Raw genomic sequence first — 23,696 nt, forward strand, 5'->3', positions numbered from 1 at the left:
TGGCAGATTAGAATAGTAGCTTGCAGATCAAAAATTTGGCCCAATTAAAACAAATTTTAGAAATGACCAGACTCCCTTCCCTGCGGATGGTAAACCTTTCAGCTGTAACTGAGGATCTGTTGTTTCCAGACATGATTTTACTCCTAGGGAATGACAGGCAAAGGAGTTATCTGTGACTGAACTGCTGTTTTGGCCTTTAACTTGGGTTGGGGGACGTCTTCCCTTTACTTCAGTGCGGACCTGTGAGTAATGGAATCAGCCTCAGCTCCTCCCATCTGAGTCAGCCTCCAGGCGTGATGTTCTTCTAGGAAGTCCATTCACTCCTAAATTGCTTTCTGACACTTGAATTTACTCCAGTGTGCCTTCTGTCAGCAGTCCAGGCGCTCATCTTTTCAGCTCAGCTGTACGTTATAGGTTCCCTAGCCTGCATCCTAGCTTTCTCTCTCAGCCCAGCATCACCACCATTTGAAAGAAAAAAAAAAAACAATTTTGGTAAAACTTGAAGCATAACATCACTACTTACATAGTTTTTAAAAGCAAATTCCTTGTCATATAACATCAGTTTTTCAAAGAAGTTTTATATATATATATGGGCAGTTCTGTCATCAGAATTGGCCAGATGTCGTGGATGTAATGAAAGCCAGCATTCTTCTGTAATATTTTAATGACATTTTTCAAACACACACACAAAAAAATGTATGCTAGAAACCCACAGCTCAGACTCTACAGGTAGCAGTTTGCTTGACTTGTTCTGTGACTTTCGTCCATATGTCAGTCTTTTCTCCATCGAAACGTACCCCTGAAGTGTTTCGGCATGACATCATTGACTAGAACTTGGTACTGGTCAGAACACCCGGGGTGTTTATATCCCCTTTATAAGTAACACTGATTGTTGTGCTTGCTTGCTTGCTTGCTTGCTTATTATGTCCCTCCACTGGATGTGCTCAATGAGGGGACGTCCATGCTTGCCTTGTTCACTGGTATGTCCTTAATTTGTAAGTTATTACCTGCTCATAGTCATTGCTCAGTAAATGTGTTGAATCTGAATGAAGATCAGTGTCTGCAGGCCCATGACATTAGCATGTTAAAAGTCTGTGTCTCTGATTTGTTTCTCTTTGTAGCATCTATTTTGTGACCTAGATTTAAAAAAACAAAAAACAAAAAACAAAAAAACAATAATTTGTCAGGTCGATAAATGTTTACCCTGCATCTCTGATATGTATATCGGTCTGGGATAGGTTCTGGGGTATAGCCACTTTCTTGTCACTGAGACATAATGTCTTACACACACGACTTAAAGGAGGAGAGATTTACTTTGGCTCATGATTTCAGTTCGTAGTAGGCTAGCTCCAAAGCAGGAGACCATGGCAGAAGGCCGTGGCAAGGGAAAAGCTCCTTCCTCATGGCAGGCGGGAAGCAGAGAAAAGAGGGAGGAGCCTGGGAGGGAGGCCCACCCTTCCCAGTCCCACCCCAGTGACCACCTCTGGCAACCAGGCCCCACCTCTCGGACCCAAGCAGCTGCAGCACCCCCATAATCCAGTCACCTTCCACATGCCCCTGCCTCTGGGCACGTGAGGCATTGTGGGGAGGGGCAAGCAGCCTTGGCTTATTAATCTCAAGGACGGCTCTGATTTTGGAGCTTGTGTAGCAAGAACATGATGCTGAAGGTGAAGTCACGTTCATTACTAACTTGATCAGTCATGCATTCCAAAAATATTTACTCAGTGGCTGCTATGTTCTGTGCTCCAGGAAATCAAGTATTTAAACCATGCTTGGTCCTCAGGGAGTACGTGATCTATTAAGGAAGACACCAGTATGTGATAAGGGCTCCAGCTCTTCTTGGTTTGAGAGCACTGAGGAAATGCGCTTAGTCTTGAGTCGTGGGATGTGAGCTGAGCCTGACAGGCAGGAGGAAACAACAGGCATGCCAGACACAGGCTGGCCTGAGATAATACAACACAGCCCGGGCCTATGTAAATCATAGTTGGACAAAGACAGCACTGGGAGTAAAAGCAAAAACAAAGCTGGGGTGATGGCTTTACTGGGCCCGGCATCCTCCTGAGTGAAGATCTTTAGCGGGAAACTGCTGCTGTTGTGTAGATTTGGTTTATGGAAGTGCTTTGATAAACCTTGTCAGGCAATGCAGAGGGTGGATTGGGGTTAGAGATCAGTGAAAAAAGGGAGAAAAGTGCAGCGTTAAAAGTATGGCGGCTGTCTAGAAAGCTACCACAGAGTTTCAAGGATGTAGTAATACACGATATCCATTGAGTTAAACTGTCAGGAATTGGCCGGAGTGTATTAGATGGGATGTCTGTCATACTGGCTTGGTCACAAGGCATTGTTGCCTTTGATCTCTAGGAACTGTTGAAACCAACCATAGAGAGAGCTGAATACAGGCCTTAGAGGGTGTTTTCACTCCGTATCTCAATTTTGCATTTCTCTGAGTTGGTGTCGTTGTTAGACTTGGATTTCCTTCCATGGTGTATTAGTCAGCCTTCTCATCAGTGAGGCAGAATTCTTGACTGAAACTTAATTGAAAAGAGGTTTATCTTCCCTCACAGTTTCAGATGGTTCAGTCCATGGTTGGTGGCTTCCAGACAGACATGGCATGAGGGAAGGGCATGATGGAGAGAGAAGCAGCTCAGATCGTGGTGGCCAGGAAACAGTCTAGAGAAGGGAAGGGCCAGGAGCAAGAACATACCCTTCCCGGTCATGCCCCAGTGACTCCCCACCTCCAACCAGGCCCTACCTCCTGACAGCACCTTTGGCTATGCGCTCATCAGTGGATTAATCTGCTGATGAGTACAGCGCCTCTGTGATCCAGTCACCTTCCCAAAGCCCCACCTCTGAATGAATGAGACCTTGAGGAAAGACTTTAAATCTAAAAAATAATATATAGGCGCACAAGGGGCCCCCTTACAGCTTTAGACTCCTACCCACCCTCCCTCACAGTTTAAGGGCAATACCAGGAAGACATTGACTTCCATAGTCATGGAAATGTCATGTTTGGCAAAACTTGGGTTGTGAAACTTTCTTTGAACTAACCCTCCATCAGGTAGATTATTCTCAACTAGATGCCCATCCCTGGAAGCAAGGAGACTGGGGTGAGGGAGACAAGGGTTAGAACTGGCACCCTGTCACCCATGTCACAGACATGCAGGGTTAGAGGGAGTGTGGTCATTTCCACAGAGGGATGCTGGACAACCAGAGCCGTGGAGCATCCTTGTGTGGCACAATGAGCTCAGGCATATCATCATCATATCATCAGATTGATGATCTTCATCAAGTAGTGTTGAGCTGTGATTATTATCTAGAAAGATATCTGTTGCACATTGTGAAAGTACAGAAGGATATTTGCAAGAGTAGATATAATAGGATCCAGTTTTAGTTTGAAGATAAAAAGGATCCGTAAACCTTGGGGAAAAGCTAACTATTAGTGGTTATTTCTAGGTGGTGAGACAATGAGTAACATTTGTTCCTTATGTCTTTATTATCTGAAAAAAAGTCTTATACTAAGAATATATTTCACTTATAATCATGGAAAACCAATTTTGTATTTAGGGGAAAGAAAAACTAGTTTATTGCAGAAATCTTGGCAAAAAGTGATGAGGCCTGAACTAAGGAAGATGGAGGAGGGAGGAAGTTGCTGGATTTGGAGAAGCTGTTGCCCCAGGACTTGGTGACTGACGGCCTGCAAGGGCTGGAGAACGAGCCCAGCCTGGTCGCAGGGTGCTTGTCCTTGATGACCGGAGGGTGTGCATGAAACAAAGTTCTGCGAGGTATTTCGGACTTACTGGTCATAAAAAGAGACCTTGGAGTTTTATATATTGAAAGAAAGATCAATTTGACTTAATAAAAATTTTGAATTATATTTTAAAGAAGACGTTTTTACTGCTTGCAGGGTACGGTGTGTCCTTCATTTATTAAGTAATTGGTAAGCTCCAGAGGGGCAAAACTCTTCCACTGTAATCACTCAACTGCTAGAATGTAACCTGGTTTACAGAATGAGTGCTCTAAAAGTTTGACACTGACTGGATTATTCAAGCTCATCTAGTAGTATTTCTTTCTTCAAATGTTTATCATTCTCTTGTGCTGGGAAACACTCAAAATCCTCTCGACTGTTTTTGTAATGTGCAGCTAATTGTTGTCATTCTTTGTTACCCTGTTGTGCTATAGAACATTAGGGTTTACTCCTTCTCAGCCACAACCCTTATAGTGCTTCTTCAAAGCAGGCATCACCATGGTCTGCTCAGGGAATGCATCAAGCTAGCTTGTAATAATTTATAAACAGGCTCTAACAAGTTTGTCCTAAACTATATGAATATCACTGTAAATGTCAGCAAATTTCCTGTAGTCTGTAGCCTGTGAAAAGTTCAGCACAGTCCCACATCAGAATGACAGAAGTTGATCACAAAACTGTAGTTCACAGGGTACTGCAAATGAAATATTTGGGAGATGAGGCTGTGTGGAGGACCAACTGGGTGACTCTCCTTGAAGGAGGAGCAGTTGTTTCCATTTTCGCTGAACCTGACCCTGTTTCCATGTACTGCTATGTACAGAGCTGGCCAGGACTTTTCCTTATCCCTTCAGTTGGCTTTAAGCAGTGCATATGGGTCAAGCTGAGGTGCTGATGGTGGTCTTTGAAGATGGCAGGCAGTGTTTCCCAGGACTCCTGTTGTTCGCTTGGGTGAGCCGAGAGGAGGCAGGACGAAGAACCAGTGCTCCACGCTGTGGGCTGGGATCAAGCCTTGAGATAGAGGCTATGACTTCCTGGGCTTGAAGGATTTGCTCATCAGAGCTAAGCACTGACCCCAAAACATTAGACACTGTCTCCAGTGTGTTACGCAGATTACTGTTTCTGCATATCCTTCTCTCTGTGTATTAGAGAGGTAATACCAAGCTTCCTACCTAGCCCACCTCATGGCACTCACATACTTCCCACCACTCTCACAGTCACTCATCCTCAGGCCACTCCCTCCTTCACAAATGCATAAAGTCCGAGTTCGGGCTGGGGTAAAGGCCTTTGTCCCAGATAGCCATCATTCTGACCAGACTCAGGTTTCCCTTGATTCCCCACCATTTTGGATATACAGTATAATTGTGTCTTTACTTACACCGTGGGTTACACTGGAAGTGGTAGATTGGAATTAACTCAGTAGAATTATAACTTTTCCCTGGGAATACAAATATAAACTTCCTGGGCCGAGGTGAGGACCAGAAAGGGCTCTCCATAAAGCTGTATATTTAAGTGGTTTAAGGCGGTTAGAACCTGCCATTCTGGCTCTAAAACCCACCATTTCCCCATCATAGCATGTAGACTTGGATAGTTTAGATAATTGTTTTCTTCCTTGAACAAACATGTTAGAAGGCTATTATGAAGATAAAATGAGTTATAATGTGCTTAGCATAGAATTCAAAACATAGTCAGAGCTCAAATATCTGCTGATTTTTTTAATCCTGTTTATTTTCTGGAGGGACTGCTCACTGAAACTACAGAATTTCCTGCATCTCATTTATGATATGATTTCTTTGATTTATCTTGAAATGTCACTAGCTACTCTTTGAAACTGATGTCTGTGTTCTCATCCTAAGGCAGAGAAAAAGAAAGCTTGGGCTAAGGTTAGATCTCGATGGAATGGTCATTCTGGATCACATCAGGCTAGACTTGTAGCTTTCAATTAATTATAATCAACATGAGAAGCCTGGCGTTGAGACCAGGGCCCTCTCTGCAGATGTGACCAAGCAGGCATCAGCTGCTGGTCACCCCGTTGGACGCGGTCACATCTGACCTGTGGTTACTCCACATCACCTGCTGGGGGGAGTCAAAACTGAGTAACGTGGCCCGTTGATGAAATTTGATATCCAGTGACAAATGTAGCATCACCTGGAAAGGTTCCTGGAGAGGCCAGGCTGGTCCTTGGGTTGGGGGTTATTGATCCAGGTGTGCCCATTGTAAACTGCTGCTGTGCCACACCACACAGGCGTGTTGCTGCTCCTCGTTAGTATCTCACCATGACAGAGAGGGGTTTTGATTAGAAAGCAGTTGGATGAAAATTTAGAGGAGAGCTTAGATGTGTAATTTATTCTTCATACAGTGTCAGAGTTGATTTAGTAACAAATAGCAGTCACAGTGCAGCCAAAGCTTGCCATTCCTCACAAGTTTTGGAATAAATTTTTTTCCTACCCCTCCATCTCACTATTCAAGCTATTGAATCTTTCACACAGAAATTTACACATGTATGTATTATGCGGGAGGGATAATGGTCATTTGATTTTTCAACTCCACTTTAGTACAGTATAACATGAAATAAGACCCATTAAGTATTTTGTATACTATACTTTTTAAGTGCCCACATATGGATTAAATAACTGAATCTCAGGAGAAAAAAACTTCAGACTGGAACTTTAGTTATTACATAAATTTTCTGGAAAAAAAAACACATTTTAGAGTATCAAATTCTCGTTAAGAACTTCGAGAAGAACAAAAAAGCTTTAGGAAGAGACTTCTTTAGTTGCCTGAATGACATTTAAGATGTACACAGATTCTCTCGCTCCTCCCCTCCAAATCCCCTCTTCTGTCAGTTCCTTAAAAAGGGAAGGGGGGTAAAAAAAGGCAGCGGTTGCCTCTTGTTGGCGGGAGAATTTATTCAGTAATGTACTTCTGAGCCAACTGCAGCCCTTCCTCTTGCCTCTGGGCACTCGTTCAAAAACGCAGAAATGAAATAACAGATTGGCCAGGCCGCACACAACTCCCCAGTCACAACCCTATTATCTGCTCGTTCTGTCACCCCCATTAGGCACAGGCCTGGGAGACTGGATGGTGACAGCACGGTATTTATGCTGTGCATGCATTTCCATAGCTTCAGGCTTCCTGCCGTCGTCCCTCTTGTTCTTGTTACTCCCTGCACAGGACTAGCCGAAAGAGGTTGGGTGTCTGATTTCCAGGCCTGTGCCTCAGGCCACCCTGCGTGGCTCCCAGGGCTCTGGTGCCACCATCAAGCCTGGGCCAGGCCTTCTTTGTCCTGAGAAAACCAGAACAAGACAAAGAGACATGCCTCCCTGCTTGTGAATCTCCCTCTTTGCTGTGAATGATGTAGTTGGGGCTGCAATATATGGATTTTACTGAATATATCTCAGTTAGCAAGAGGAATCTGGTTTACCATTATTTATAGCTGTTCTATTCAGGCCAGACCAAACAGAGCAGTCGCTTCCTTTAATACTGACCATGTGCGGCTTCTGCTAGGCCAGCTCCTAAAAATCTGAAATTTCTCTGAAGGGAATGAAGGTAGAGAAGAGGGTGGTCTCTGTTTAATCAAGAGGGAATTGTCCTTTAAGGGTCGACTTGTAGAAGTTCTTTCTTAAATTATAGGCAAGAGATACAAATGTCTGGGGAGACAGTAGAATTGTTTCCCCCTTGGTAAAGTGATAACAGGCATTTCCTTTTCCTATTCCAAAATAACCTACCTTATCGCACTGTTCTTTTGTAGTGGTTGGCTTTTTGGAGTAGATTTTGTATGAGTGAGCTTCACCTTTATTCTGCTTTCATTCCACACCCTCTTTAATGTAGCCCCTTAAATTATAGTCCCAGGTCCCTTAACGAGGCATGTCCTGAGAAATGCATCATTAAATTATTGTATCATTGCAAATACTGTAGGACGTGCGGACACGAGCTGTGACATCACTAGACCAGGTAATCTTCTGGGGCCATCATTACATATGCAGGCAACCACAGACTGAAATGCTATGCAGCACGTGACTGTACATCATTTTTTAATAATTCTTAGAGGAGATGAAACTTCGGGCAGATGCTGCTCAATTTTTGCCCCCAGCCTCTTACCCAACTGGGTGGTAAATGCAGCTAGAGTCAGATCGGACTGTATGTGCACCTTTCCGGTTCAGAACCACTGCTCAGCCCCTGACCCCTGCAGATTTGGCCCTCAAATCCAACTCTCAAGGGTTAGAAGCTGGCTGAAGGAACATCTGCCCGGAGGCTAGCCTTATGCTGAGGGAACAAGGAGGAGAGGCTGCCTCTCAGTGATGTTTAGACAGGTAAACTTTCCCCTAAAAACAACAGGACTTTGTTTAGGTTAATCCATTCTGGAGAGAATTGTTCCCGTGTGAAGCTTTTTTTTTTTTTTTTTTTTTTTGGTTTTTCTCCGGTACCAGGAACCAAACTCACGACCTTGCGCTTGCCAGGCAGGTGCTTTGCCGCTGAGCTAAATCCCCAGCCCCCCCATGTGAAGCTTTTGCCGGAATGGGAGAGGACAGTCCCTCCCGCTCCCAGTTGAGGAGGAATAGGTAAAATGAGTGATGGGGAAGGGGGCTTGTATTCAGCCTCACTGTTGCTGCTGCTTGCGGATCAAACTCTAACGGCCCTGTCCTTTGCTTTCCACTTCAGCTCACACCCCAGACAACAGCTTTCTGGGATTTGTGGTCGAGCAGCACCTGAACTCCAGCGACATCCATCACATTAACGAAATCAAAAGGCAGAACCAGTCCCTCGTGTATGGCAAAGTGGATAGCTTCTGGAAGGTGAGTCAGCTGGTGCGCATGTCGCTCTCTAAAAAGAAGACGGTTGGCTAGTTTAATTTAACTTTGATGCAGGGAGTAATCAAACCAAGTGCCCAGGGCTTAATGAGATCTGCTTAGACGTAAATAAGAATGTTCAGGCATTTGGTTGCTGCAGCGCTTGGGTGTCTGACTGAAGCTGTGGTTGCCTGTCCGTTCTTACACTCCTGTGCAGCAAATCCTGTCACTCTTTGCTGGCTGGAAGTTGTACATCACGGCTACTTTCATGTCTCGTACAGTTGGCTCGTTGGCCAGGGTTTCCACATCCATGGATTCAACCAATTGTAGATTGAAAATCTTCTGTAAGGAAAAAAATGCATCTTTACTGAATGCATGCAGACATTTTTTCATGTCATTCCTTTAATAAGGAAAAAGCATTTATACAGTGTCTGCATAGTGTCTACATTACAAGTAATGTAAAGTGATTTGAGTATACTTTAGTACGATAAGACTTGGGTGTACAGGGCGATGTGTGTAGGTTTTATGCACATACTACACTTTTATATAAGGCGCTTGAGTGTCCTCGGGTTTTGGTATTCTTGGGGGGCGTTCTAGAACCAATCACTGCATCTACGGACGGGCACTGGTACTTGCTTTGGAGAACCATGTCCCCACAAGGTTGGGACCGCTCCTAGAGTGGGCACTGCACAGAGAGACCCTGCGATGTTCTTTCCTCCTGCCTTCTGCAAAGCAGTCTGTGAAGGGGAACAGCTCCCTTTCCCAAGGAAGGCAGTGTCTTTGCAGTCTTTGCTCTGTACTCAGGAAAGGAATGCCTGCCAGGCCTGACTGTGGGCAGAATTACTCATGAGGTCTGGGGTGAAACAGCTCTTGACTATAAACTAAATCAGATTTTTCCAAAGCACTTGACAGTTGGACCCCAAAGAGCCCCCTCTGCCCTCCTGGGGTGATTTCCAAAGTGCGCCTGGGAAGACACAACAGTACAGGAATCGGATCTGGTGTGACCTGTGGCAGGCAATGTAAATCTTTTCATATGGCAAGTAGGCTTCCATAGGCAAATGGCATCATTGTGAGGAGTGGTTCTATAGGACAGAAGCCTCTGGGATCTATCTGAGCATGGTGGTGCATGCATGTAATCCCAGCACTCAGGAAGCTGAGACAGGAGGTTCACCATGAGTGCAAGGCCAGCCTGGTCTACATAGTAATTTCAAGGCCAGCCTAAACTACATAATGAGACTCCGTCTCAAACAAACAAACAAAGTCTCTGGGACCTAAAAACATGGCTCACCCTAAATGGCAGGATTAAATCCTTTCTAGAATGATCATGAACTGTGGTCTTACGTTATCCTGTCTCCCCTACCAAGGAACACAGTGATGTGCTGGGTAAAGAGTTACTTGCAATCACCATTCTGACCTCCTTTTCAGAAAAGAGGGCAGCGCCCCTTTCAGCTCTACAAAGCTAACTGTAGCAAAGGAACAGTGAAGTCAGTGAAGTCGGCCTGTTTCTGGGGATGCTGATTTAATTCCAAGTAGTGGTCTTTGTTATGAACAGCTAGATTCTGTCCTTGCTTCACATAGTGGTTCTCAACTGGTGACAGTTTTATTCCTCCTTCTCCCGGAGGACGTTTGGCAATGTCTAGAGACAGTTTCGGTTGTCATGTCTGGATAGTGGTGCTGCTGGCCTTGTGTGGATGGAGGCCAAAGATATTATAAACACCTTGTAGAGCACAGGACCCCAGCACTACTACCTAGCACCAAGAATTATCTGGCATAAAATACTGGCAGCACCAAGATTGAGGAGCCCTACACTGGTAAATCCTTTCTAGATTTTTTCCTATGTATATTACAAGTTGAACATTCCTAATCCAAATAACGCACTGGTTTGAGACCTCAGGAGGGAAAAATTCCACACTTGACCTCATATGATGAGTCACAGTCTAAAGTCAGGAGCACTAAAGATATTTGTATGAAATTCTCTTCAGGCTCTGTCTATAAGGTATATACGAGTCAAATACGAACTTTGGGTTTATACCTGGCTCCCACCCCCAAGATAGCTTACGTATATGCAAGCATCTCAAAAGCTGAAATGCAAAACACTTTTGGGGCCAGGCACTTCAAATAATGGACACTCAACCTTTAGTCTACTTTCTCCTCACTAGTAAAGTCAGTGTAGATTGTAATTGGATATTTGAGATGTTCCCATTAATTTTTTCATTTTTATTATGTATTTTTTTTGTCCCCTTCCCCTCCCAACCCTCTCTCCTCTCTCCAACTCTTGATCCCTTTTACTTTTGAAAAAGCTCTATTTCCATGTTTTTCTTTGATTCCTTTTTAAAAATCCTTTTCCCTTTCTCTCTCCCCCATCTCTTGTTCCCTTTCCCACTTGAAAATGATCTTACCTCCCTATCGTGTATCCTTTATTTTGCACTTCATCTATATTTTGGGTTTCTCATACAAGAGAAACCATGCAATATTTAAACTTGGGTGTCTGAGTTATTTCAGTTAACATTATGGTCTTGAGGTGTTTCAGCTTACAAATGCCTCAGGTTTATCATGCTTTATGGCACAGTAGTACTCCATTGTGTCCAAAGACCTCATTTTCTTTATGTGTGCATCTGTTGATGGATATATAGGCTGTTTTGTTTCCTATGTCTCAAAATGTGCCCCATGTTGATGACACATTTTTCAACTGAATTTCAGCTGAGCTCGGACTAGGAAGGGTGTGTTGGGAGTTCTCAGTCTCAGCTTGGTTGTGACATGATGAACCGTGGCCCTGGGTTTATGAATACTCAGGTGCTTAAAGGATGCAACTGCCATCTCCCCTGTACGACTGTTGGGATAAAATAGCTTGCATGTCTGAGCATGTCTTGCAATTATCTCACTTCTGTTTTGGAACCAAGTGCAGCTCTCTTCTGAATGTTTCTGCAGATTTTTTGTTGTTTTTCTAGAAAAACAAAAGAATACATTGTCTCTGAATGCTTTGTGCTTACCTGTTTTGGATAAACACTGCCACTAAAAGGAATTCTTTGTTGCCAGTAAGAATCCCCAAAGTTTTAACCATTCTTTAAGTGATTAGAGTGTGATTCGGAAATTCATCTGTAGTTTGAGGTGTTCCCACTCTGCAGGTATCTGAACATTCATTATGCCGTTGCCACTCAAGGATTGCAAACGGCTTAGTGTCATTGTGTATATGCTCTTCTTTTTCTGAATACCAAAAATCAAGGGTATCATTTCAGTTTTATTACATCATTCCAGTACTCTGTGCTGGAAACATCCCTCAAAAGAAGAAAAATACTGGAAAGTTTCCACATGCATTTAGAACATCATCTCCAACTTTCGAACACAGAACAGTATGTGAGACTCTAAGGGTTTTTCCCAAAAAAATATCTCCATTGCATAGTAAGTAGTGAATATACTCAGAAAACAGATGTGCCTTGTGAGATGTTATTCCAGCCCTAGTCCAAAGCTTCATTCAATCCCAAAGTTACTGGGAGATTTTATAAATGGCTTTTCCCATCCATTCATTCCCCATATCCAGTCCCTCTTTACCTCAGAGATTTTCAGGAAAGAAATGACACCTGTTAGCTCTGGGAGATTTAGGATTTTAGGTGGGGACATGGTTTGGATCAGATCATTGCATAAGGTACTGCTTCACCCTCGGATTCTAGAACTCACTGAATTCTGAAAGTATATACTGCTTTATACTCACCACAACCCTCCCTTTTGAGGGCCTGGCCCTCGAGTGAGTCATGCCGCCTGTGACGCCCTCCAGCTCTGGTTGATTGGACCGGGAAGTTGTCCTCTAACCTGGAGCAGTCCAGCTCACTGGTGTTAGAACCAGGAATCTGGTGCAGAAAGCTGAGCTGTGTCAATGAGATTCTTCCTTGGTGTTGGAAACAAAAAATAAGTAAGAGGGCTGGGGATTTAGCTCAGTGGCAAAGCACCTGCCTGGCAAGCACAAGGCCATGAGTTCGATTCCCAGTACCAGAAGAAAAACAAACAAACAAACAAAAAAGTAAGAATAACCATAGGTATACAAATGAAAGGGATGTGTCTGGAGTTGTACTGAGGCCAAGGCAGAAACCTGGCAGGAGTCCAGATGATGACGAAGAAAGCAGGACTGATGTTGGAAAGGACAGTGCGCCATTGAGGGGGTGGGAATAGCCCCCGTGGGGAGGAAGGGCACTGCTACGAGAAGTGACACAGAGGAAGGAAGACACACAGACACAAGAGAAAGCAGCTGCTGGGGTTTTGGCAGGCTTCTCTTTCTGTATCATGTATTCTTTTCTAACATTTTGTTCCTTCATAGCAATTGAATGCGTTCTGGTCCTTATAGTCATATCGCAGATATTTGCTAAATTGCGTAGGTCTCCCTACATTCCACATACCTGTCCAGAAGCATAAATCTGTTAAATACACAGGCTGAGGAGAGAAGGTTTCCCTTTCAGTCTCCTGCCCTGTCATGACCCAGGTGCCCACAGCTCTTGTCCTGATGTTACAGTGTATAAGGGAGAGATGGATCAGAGAGAAGGGGACCGTGCTGTCATGCTACAGAATCTGAAAGGCACCAGTGAAGGAAGCATCTCTACCCAAGACCCTCAGCATCAGATGAGATTACTTACACCCTTATCCCAAGTACAAGACTTCCTTCTTAACCCAAGGACCCACAGCTCCGGGTTCTTCGACTCTATCTCTGGGACACTGGTTCTGGCTACCCCAGAAATAGAGAAAAGTATGTGTCCTTCAATATCCTCTTACTCAGAGTTCTCTCAAAATGGAAAATTAATCACTTTGTTAAAGATGTGTGACTTTTAAAATACAGAAATTTAAATTAATAGAAGTCTTAGCCATGTGCAGTGCTGCATGTCTGTAATCTCAGCTACTCTGGAGGCTGAAGCAGGAGGATCACAAATTCAAGGCCAACCTGGACAACAAAGACCCTGTAACAAAAACAAAACAAAACAAAACAATAAAATAGGGTTGGTGATACAGATCAGTAGTAAAGCGCCTCTGGATTCAAACCCTAATACAGAAAAAGAAGTCATCTTGGTTAACTATTAATTTCTTTCTGTCTTTTTTTTTTTTCTTTTTGAGGCAAGGTCTCACTATGTAGTTCAGCCAACCAGGCCTTGAGTTTGCTGTGTAGCTCAGGCTGGCCTTGAACTCATGGCAATCCTCCTGCCTCAGCCTCCCAAGTACTGGGATTACAGGCATGTGCTACCATGCCCAGCAGCTGTATTACTTTAATTTTCATGTTTCTTTAAAAAGAGATAGTATCCTAAGCACAACTATTTAGGTGAGGATGCAGGGTCAGTATTACACATATTCATGACCCCACCAAGTCCTTACTAATTATTAACACATGATCACTGCTGAAGCAAAACAGCTGGAGCCCTTGCTTTGACCACATTGGGAGGACAAAGGTGGGCACTGAATCGAAAGCTCCTGAAGTTCTCAAATGTATTTAAGTTTCCTTTCTCTCTCATTCTGTCTGATGTACTTAATTCCCTGAAGTACCTAACCTATCAACTGTGGCTTCTCCACCTTCATAGTGCATGCAGATCACCTGGGATCTTTTTTTTTTTCTTTCATACCAGGAATCGAACTCAGGACCTTGGCTTGCCAGGCAGGCACCATGCCGCGGAGCTATATCCCCAGGCCTTACCTGGGATCCTCTTAACATGCAGGTTCTGGTTCAGACCTGCTCAGTGGGACTGAAACACTGCCATTCACACACACACAGGCTATGTCGATGTGCTGTGGCAAACCGTACTTTGAGGAGCCCGCTCTAGGGGGTTTGCCCCCGAGTGACTGACCAATCAGTGAATAAATATGTACCCCTTTCTCCTTTCCTTTGCCTTCCTGCTGTTCATACCAGACTGCCAGCCTTCCTGCTGCCTTTTACTGCTGCTAGTGCCTGATTCCAGTCACCCTACCCTCACTGGCCAGGAGCGCATTTGCAGACCTTGCTGTTTCTCATCCCTGCTGCCCAGCCCCACGAAGGGAGGAAGTCTGTGGTAGGCGATAGACTCCCACAGGAGGTGAGAGAGGCACCCGGCCTTTCTTGTGACCTGTTCTGGTTTGTTCACAGTGCTTGCTGGGCAGTGTGGCACGGTGATCAAGAGCACAGACTTTGAAGCCAGCCACTGGGCTCAGATCCTGGCTCTGCCATTAGCTGCCTGATCCTAGGCAAGTTACAGTTTTCATGGGGCTTAAAAGCCATGGGGGTTTCAGTAATGATTATTATATATGTATGATTAAATGAATACGATTGCCTGGCACACAGCAAGTCTGAGTATGCCCTTGGCACTATTGTTATATCATCACATGAGCCAGAGAGGAAGCACCACCGTGGAAATTGCTGGAAGGATGAGACAGGTTGAGCCTACAGGAAACTGGCAAATACAAACCTGCCCAAAAGTACTCAGCTTCCAGTTTTTAAACTCTATTATCAATTGGAAAACTCTAGCCCAGTGGTGGCGAAACTATGGCACATGAGTTGTTATGATTTTCTTTGAAGACAAAAGATGGAGAGTTGCTTTTTCTAAACTAAACCTCAGTATCCAGGTTTGATTGCAGTGTTGGCGCTTTGCAGTAAATAAGTGGGTTTGGGGTTGCAGGTGGCCCTTGGTCTCTGAATGGTTTGCACTCACTGCTCTAGCCCCTAGGGCAAATATAGCCCATTATCTGTTTTATAAGTAACATGTTATTGGAGCACAGCCATGGCCGTGTGTTGCCTATGGATGCTTTTGCACTAAAATTGTAGACTTGAGTAACTGTGACAAAGGCTGTATGACCTCCAGAGCTGACAAGATATACTGTCTGGCCCTTTCCAGAGCAGTTAGCTAACCTGAGTTATGTTGTATCCCGAATAAACCAAGGCTTTCAGAGGACACATTTGGCTGGAAGTCCCTGGCGTGAATCTCAGCAGGGATCTCTTTAGCTTGTTCCAGGTTCTTGATTGTGTTGATGGATAAGAAATATGTAGGTTCGCGTGAAAGACAAAGCCCCATATTCTGAGCCAGCATCTCTTCTGAGCAAAAAGCCAGTCCTTCTAAGTAACTGATAATGCACTGATAATAGAAGGGGGCCTTGGGCTGGGGCTGGATGTCAGTGTTTGAGCATGTGCTCAACTCCTGTGAGGCCCTAGACTTGATCCTCAACACTTCAAAAGTTTGAAGAAGGCTTACATTTTATTCCCACTTCTTGGAGCCCTTCCTTGTTGATATTTTGGGTGGGGAAGCTGGTGCCTTTTGAGGAAGGGAGGGCCAGCTGTTAGCATCTTAAACCACCCTGGTTTATAGGTGAGGGTGCTGACTCAGAGATAGAGGGACATGGCCAAGGTCCTGCAGCACAGGCAGTGACAAACCAGAGCAGGGCCGGGGCCAGGGCCTGCCCTCCCCACTTGGAGCCTTGACTCCCTGCTGCCATCTGCCTGATGGAACTGCTCCCCAGCCCAGGAGAATGGAGGACGGTTCTGTGTTCAGAGCAGGATTGTGAAGCCCTCAAGGAAGGACTCCATGTGTGACCTGAGCATACAGCGGCTGCCCTGGCAAATACTGGCTTAGCAGGTAAACTGCTCCTCCGGGCTGCTCCCCACACGGACGGCCACCTCAGCAGTCATCTTGCAGTCAGTTCTGCAGAATAAACACACCTCTCTTGGAGCAATTCAAATCTTTTCCGGGCCCTGATTCCTTTGTGTTGCTTGCCCCAGCCTTGGGCTGCCTGGCAGCAACCAAACTGAAGCAGACTCCCCTGAATTTGGAGAGTTCCTTTTCATCTCAGCCTCAGAGCCTGTGTGATTATAAAGAGTCTCCTCCAGCGGCACATCCCTTCCCTGTACTCCAAAGAAATGAGGACTTCTGGAAATGTGACCCAGGTTGCCCCTGAGCTCTTTCTAATCCATTCGCCTTACCCGTCAGCCCAAGTGATCTTTTAAAAATGTGAACTGGATATTAATCCGTTGCCCAAACTCTCCAGTGACTTTATCTCAAACCTGGAGCACATTACATTGAAGTGAAATCCATACTTGGTAGCAGGTTTAGTGAGGCTCCACACGTTCTGCTGTCCCTAGCAACCTGGCTGTGGCACATGCACCCCCACAGGCCTCTCCCTCTACCAGAGGGCCCCCTTTTTTTGATGTACTGGGGCTGGGGCCCACACCCTAGCACTCGCATGCACATCACCCCCAGCCCCTTTTTATTTGGGACAGCATTTCGCTGGTTGCCCAGGCTGGCCGTGACCTTGCTGCCCTTGCACCTCCGCCCCCCCAGTAGCGGGGATTGCGGACCCCTGGCACCACACTCAGCTTGCCAGCCTCTCTTTATTAGTCGTAGTACATAACAGTGACATTCAGCACAGGGAATTCGTCCCTGTACGTAATATATCTTAATTTTTTTTCCCATTCCCTTCCCCTGCATTAGATCCTTCTTCCCCTTCCCATTTACAAAAGTTTTGTTTCTAATTTTCCTTCCATTCTCTTTGTTTTTAAATCCCTTTTCCCTACCTCCCTTTTCCCTTTCCTCCTCCCCATTTGAGTATGTTCTTCCTGCTTCCCACTGTCCGTCCTCCATTTTGCTCCTTATGCACTCTTTGGGTTTCTCACGCGAGAGAAACAATGCAAGGTTTAAGCTTGCGGGTCTGATTTACTTCACTTGAAGATAAGGTCTCGCCATCCATCCGTTCACCTAACAATGACTCACGCTGAACCTTTATTGGCCAGCCCTTTAATGGCTGCAGCCAGCCCTGGCTCATCCCAGCCTTTGCTCCCGGGACCTCCCTGCCCAACATGCGCTGTCAGCAGATGTGACCCTCCCCATCACAGCCCCCTGTTCCCTCCCTTAGTGTGGTCCTGTTTGTCTTTCAGTGTTAGTCTGTTCTTACTCAAGGAGTAAGTTATACGAGGCCAGGAATCATGTCAGTTTGCTACCGCCTGGCATTTGGTAGACGTTCACTGACTACTTGCTGACTGACTGACGCATCCTTTGATTTAGTTTAAATACTGATTTGTCTGGGCAAAGTGGGATAAAACGTGGAATATCTTTTGCTTTAGGCTTTTCCCTGTGTTCTCTGTGGCCCAAAGGTGAGTAGAAGATGGAATTTGATGGAAAAGGAGTGGAACTGTATTTGTACAGATTCTGCAGACCCCATAGAGGTTTCTCAGGCCTTGAGAATCTGAGAGTGAGATTAGCAGTGAGATGGCATGGGAAGCGGATGCTGCCCCGGAAGGCCCTGGGCCTTGGCACTGGGCTAGCTCTCCTATCATTTGTGATTTAGGGGAAGTAGCTCCAGTCTCAGTTTCCTCCCTTGTATAAATGAAGGTATTGTTTGTTTTTTAAAAAACAAGGAATGAACTATTGATACATGCAACAGTGTGGTTGATCTTAAAATAATTAAGAGAACACACTCGTGCTTTATGATTCTATTCATATAGTACTCCAGCAGATGCAAACTGTTTCATAGTGACAGAAGGCAGGTAATCAGTGGTTGCTGGGAAGAGAGCAAGAAGGGAAATTGGATATTTTCATTGTCTTCTCTGCAGTGATACCTTCATGGTATGTACATAAGTGAACACTTATAAAATTGTACACTTTAAAAATGCGCGGTGTTTTATGTCAGTACCTCAACAAAGCTATTAAAAAATAAAGATGGGCTTGGTGGAACAGGCCTGTATGTACTCCCAGCACTGGGAGGCTGAAGCAAGAAGACTGTAAGCTTGACCCCAGAAACTTAGTGACTAAACAAGACTCTCAAAAAAAGAGCTCGGGATGTAGTGCCGTGTGAAGGTCCTGCGTTCAATCCCCAGTACCAGACACACACAAAACTTCAAAGTACATTTTAAAACTTCCTTTTTAAATGAAAGCATACATGGCCAAGGGTGTAGCTTAGCAGTGCAGCATCTGCCCGGCAAGGGCGAGGCCCTGAGTTTGATTCCTGGTACCGTAAATAAATAAAGAAATGCATGAATGAATGAATGCACACAGCAGCATATGGGACAAATTCCACTTGTGGCCTATTTTGTACAGCCTACAAGCTAAGAATGATTTTTAAACTTTGAAGGTTGTAAACAAAAATGTAAAAGAGTATGTGACAGAGCTCTTAATGTTTCCACAGAGTTTAACATATTAGCTGCCTGACCCTTGACAGAAAATATTTGCCCACCCCAGGACAGGATCAGTAACTACTTACCAGCTGTGTTGTATGGAGCCCTGGCCTCCAGCTGTGGGATTTCCAGTAAGACTTCAGTGGGAAGGAGGATTGCACTCCTTTAAACAACCAAAAATAAATCTTAAAAACCTATAGACTAGGTAACCTCTAAGTCTGAAATACACTTGCATTCCAGAAACTGTGTAATTATCTATCTTGCTAATTTGGTTGACTTGGATTTAGTTTAAATTAATGCAAAATTGGAAATTGGAGTCGTGTGGAGAATGCCATTTGATTTCATGGTTGGAATTAACTGCTCTTAGTGCATTGTTTTAATGAACCACCAAAGACCTTTGTAATTAACGAATATACTGAAATCCTTGAAAAGAACCCTTTTTTGTAAGTAGGTTAAACCCTGTCATCCTGTTTGCTCTTTAATCTCCTTAGCCTGACTTTTTTATACCTGATAATGTAGAGATAAACCAGATGAATTTAAACCCACCTTATGTCACATTGGCAAAAAAGTATATTTTCAAAGAAAAAAGTAAGAATTAGTTGTGTTGGATCTGCAAAAAAATCTGGTGTCATCACAGCCCTTGGTTCTAGTTCCCTCCAGGGAGTGGAGAAGTGTTCCGCCATTTTGTTTTCCTTGGAGGACAAGTCAGTGAGAAAGAGTCAGTGAGTCATGGTTTCTTGGCAACCCACTCACCAGAGGTAGGGAGAAGTTCAAAGGTCTTTCTCTGTGTTCTCTTGTGGCCCAAAGGAGAGCAGGAGATGGGGTGTGATAGAAAAGGAGTGGAGCTGTATTTGTACGGATTCTTCCCTCAAGGGCAGCCACTTAACCAAGCCGCAGTGACTTATGCCCTTTTGTGCCTGGCACAAGATGAAGTGCAGTGACACTGTGGAGCCTTTTCCCCAAATTCAAGTAACAGCCCAGGGGAGAAACAGGAGAGATGAACTGTGAAGAGAAACATCGGTCCAAAACTACTATACAGCATACTTACAGACTTTTCAGAAATACCACTGACTGCATGCTGCCGGTAACCTAACCCTGTGTGATACCTGTACTAAGCACATCCGTGTTTGATGAGCCGCTCATAAGAATGAATGGAACTTAGCGGACTAGGTAGCATTTCCTGTCTCATACTCCTCCTGGTCTGCTCCCTGCATCACAAGCTTTCTGCTATCATCTTAAACTCTCCCAGGTTTCCCTATTAGCTGGCAGAACGAACATGGTCTCCCTGTAGTACCCATTTCAGCCTGGAGATGGAGCAGTGGGAGGAGCCCAGGATGGGAAGGCATTCTGATTCTAATTTTAGCTGCACAGTTGGCTGGCTGCTTATCCTGCACAGTCCCTTGCCTTCTGAGTCTCACTTTCCTCATCTATAAAATGAAGCAGAGGCCTGGATGTTCTTTTGTTTAGATCCCCAGAGTTCCATGATTCTATAATCTAAACTCCTCCTTGGCTTTCTCTAATTCTTTCAAGTGCAAGGGCAAGGAGGAGATAGCCTGCAAGACAACTCTTATGGGCCATCAGAAGTAGGGCAGAGTCAGACAGGGACCTGAGGGTTGGGGAAGAGGGAACCATAATTGGGCCAGGCCAGGCCCAGAGTTATAAAACCAACTGCCCGTGGAGAGGATGGGCTTGCCATGGCTTAGTGTCCACAAGTGTAAAAAGAGATTTAAGGGCTTCAGTGACAGTATGCTTATGTGGGTCAGTAGTGTAGGGCCTGCCAAGCATCGGTCATGGACTTTCTGTAGGCATAACATTAAATGAAGGAGCTTTTCCCTGCCCATTTGAGAGCACCAAGCATTCTGCCACTCCATACTAACATTCCAGGTCTTCTGCACTGGTGAGCCCACCTACAACTTGGAGTACTGCCGCATTGACTGGATAGGTTCCTTAGCCTTCTTGTGCTTCTGTTCCCTCATCTGCAAAAGGAATGATAATAGGACCTACTTTAGGTTTCTTGATATGACCTGAGTTCATAAACAGAGCATACTTCACTTACCATGGAAACACATTCTGAGAAATGCACCAGTAGGTGATATCACTGGGCAAACACTATAGTGTACTTAACCAAAGTGACCACGTTGGCACAAGGTTATGTAATCATGAGATCACCATGAATTTCTTGGTTGTTATGTACTTCATGATTCTATAAAGCCATTAGAACAATGGCATGTATTCATTTATGTTTGTTAGCTTTTCCTGCTGCTAATGAGATCATCTAGGCAAATTAGAGCCCTTTGGATTGGAAGGACTAAAATGTGGGGAGGCTCAGAGCCCTGCTGTTTATGAAGACATGTTGAAAAGACTGGTGTGTTTGATCAAGAGGGGAAAGGCTTGACTGAGGTTGCAGGGGCTGAACAAGGATCTGAAGGTCAGATATAGTAAGGAATTAGATTTACTCCACATGAGGTGGCACATGAACTTGCCAAACTTTCTAGTAATATCAGAGGAGGCAAAACAACTCGCACTGCCATCCAAAAATGAGGTGAACCACGTGAGAAGCCATTAAGCCCTCGCTGCTATTGGCTGAGGGGGCTGTTGGTTTGAGAAGTATCACTGATGCCGGGGGACAAGGGGCTCTCCGCATTGTACGGTTCCTGACAACCATACTCCACCTTCATACAGCGTGGGTGGCGAGGAGTGAGGGAACGGGAAGGGGACACTCCATGGGGGCAAAGTTTGGCCACAAGTTGGTAGCAGCTGTCCACATCAGGGCACAGATGTGTACCTACAGCAGCAGGGGCAGCCACAAATGGCACTCCGCTGTCTCACGTGCCCCAGAGCTGTATGGATGACTGCTCCTGTGGATGGGTGCTGAGTGGTTCCCAGGATGATGGTCCTTCTGATGCCTTTTGTAATCCCCATGACATGTTTGATCCTAGCAGTGTTTGTGTTTGCACACTTTACACTGAGAAAGCTGCTTTGAGAGGAAATAGGAGGGTGAAGTTACAGAAGGAACTTTGAATGACCAATCACAGAGTCATCCGGCCCAAGGCATTCAACCTAACTGCCTGTTAGGAAATCTGTGAAGTTGTGAGGCATAAGGGAGGGCAGAGAGGAAAAACTGGCCCCTTTCCATTATGCAGCTCCAGCAAGAACCCCACTTCCTGAAATCTGCAAGTAGTCTTGGGTGTTTTCTTATCAGAGCCAGCGCATGAGCACTTGCCGGTGGAGGGCCCCCCTGTGAGAGAGATGCCAGGGATGCATCTGCCCAGTCCTGCCTGAGATGGAAACTCAGTTTTCATCTTCGCTATGGATGGGGCTTGGGCTGGGTGAGAAGACTATCTGGAACCCCACCCTGCATCTGGGACTTTGAGCCTGTTGGCTGACTGCTCTTTTCTAATATAATAAAGTCCCTGGCTTCCACCTGTGAATGAAGAGCCTTCCTCAGAACCCAGCTGATAGAGCCCTTCATGGTTATATCGCCAAGCACGGTCATAGGTGCAGGCAGGAAGCCCATGTGACCATCTCAAGTAGCACTGATTTGGGGTGGTGAGGAGAGATACAATTTCCAGCCTATGTTTCAAGGAAAGACAGGGAATCTTAAATTCATCCTTACAGTTTTGATAAACATTTTTAAAACAGACCAAAAAAAAAAGGCTTTTCTCATCTCAAGTACCACTAGGGATGCCAGCACCCCTGCTCAGCATCATCTGGTCACAGTCTCCAGGGCAGGGACCTGGGAGACTGGATTCACCAAGTGCTCCACGTAGGCAAATCTTAGAAACATGGTGCTAGGTGGGGACCCTACTTTTCCCAGATCAGAAAAATCTTAATCATTTGTTCCCCTTGTGTGAAGTCTGTAGCAGACACTGCCATGTCCGCATTGTATCCAGGCTGTACCTTATGTTCCTGGCTTTGCTGCTCAATGCAACTGACCAGGCACGTATCCCCCTCCCCCCACATGGACCTGCCCTCACGATTGCCATGGCAACAGCCAATCACCATAGTTGTTCTATTCAAGGATGCAGATCACTGATACAGTTTCTAATAATGCCCCTCAAGAACGCCTGCCTTTTAACTTTGGAATTCAAGTAACAATTTATACAGATGTTAAAAACTACAAAGCACATCCTGATAGGTTGTGAAGCTTGTGTCATTTTTCCAGGTGATAAAATAAAGCCCCAGACATTTAGAATAAACAGCCTACCTTAGAGGTGGACCAGTGTTAGTCTTCTTGATGTCACTCCTTTTGTGGCAACAGTTACACTTTAGGGAGACCACTTCTAAGGGTCCTGAGGGTCAAATAATGAATGGTTGGATTCTAGGCCTTGTCAGGGTGGTCAGAGAGACAAGCAGGAAGTAGTTTTGTTGGTGTGCCCATCGCAAGGACCACCAGGCTGCTAACATGACTAGTAGCCCTCAGAGAGACATAAACAGCCGAGTGCAAATCATTGCCGCTGTGAAAAGAAAACATGAAAGTGGTGTGAGTGTAAAGAGGCCCCTGGTGCTCAGCAGAGCTCTCTTCCAAAAGCCAGGACTAGCTTGAGAAGCAGGAGGCTTAGGCAGCCAGCAAACATCCCCAGGGTGGGGTGCTTCTGGAAGGTTCCAAATTGCTGCCCGGGCTCTAATAGTGCTCGGATGAGTTCATTCTTAGCTCTTAGTAAACACAGCTGTTGTGGTTGTAATTTGCCTGGAGGCTTTTTACTATTCCTCCAGCCTTAACAGTTTGGCAGCTGATAAGGGAACAATAGTGTTGAAAGATGGGAAAAGAAGTTGCTGCCTCAGAGCAAAGAGAGAGAAGCCAGAGCTGTCCATAAACAGAATTCATTGAGTGAATCCAGTTGTGGAACAGCCGAGCCCAGTGGAGACAGAGGAGGCAACGTCTCCCGGAGTGAGGAAGGGACTCCAGTGGCCGGATGACCAGTGCTACTTGGAGAAGTCACAGGACGCACACAGAAACTTGTCATACAAGCAACACAAGATTGTTTCACGTGAAGAAAGGGTTAAGATGGTTCTTGGAAGACAGACTGGTAATCTGTCTCGCTTTAATATGGTCTGAGAGGCCTGG

General features: G+C 45.1%; 1 protein-coding gene across 5 annotated transcripts in view; it reads left to right on the forward strand.

Annotated features, from left to right (window-relative positions):
• The window catches only part of Mgat5 (mannosyl (alpha-1,6-)-glycoprotein beta-1,6-N-acetyl-glucosaminyltransferase), a 299,821-nt gene that overhangs the window by 194,792 nt on the left and 81,333 nt on the right, over positions 1 to 23,696 (forward strand). For all 5 annotated transcript variants that reach the window (XM_005390737.2, XM_005390738.2, XM_005390739.2 and 2 more), the window contains one exon: positions 8,399 to 8,532. In XM_005390737.2, the coding sequence (XP_005390794.1) occupies positions 8,399 to 8,532 (134 nt within the window). The remainder of the gene's footprint in view (positions 1 to 8,398; positions 8,533 to 23,696) is intronic.

Source organism: Chinchilla lanigera, unplaced genomic scaffold, assembly GCF_000276665.1.
Source record: "Chinchilla lanigera isolate Chin_1 unplaced genomic scaffold, ChiLan1.0 scaffold00039, whole genome shotgun sequence".
Taxonomy (NCBI): domain Eukaryota; kingdom Metazoa; phylum Chordata; class Mammalia; order Rodentia; family Chinchillidae; genus Chinchilla; species Chinchilla lanigera.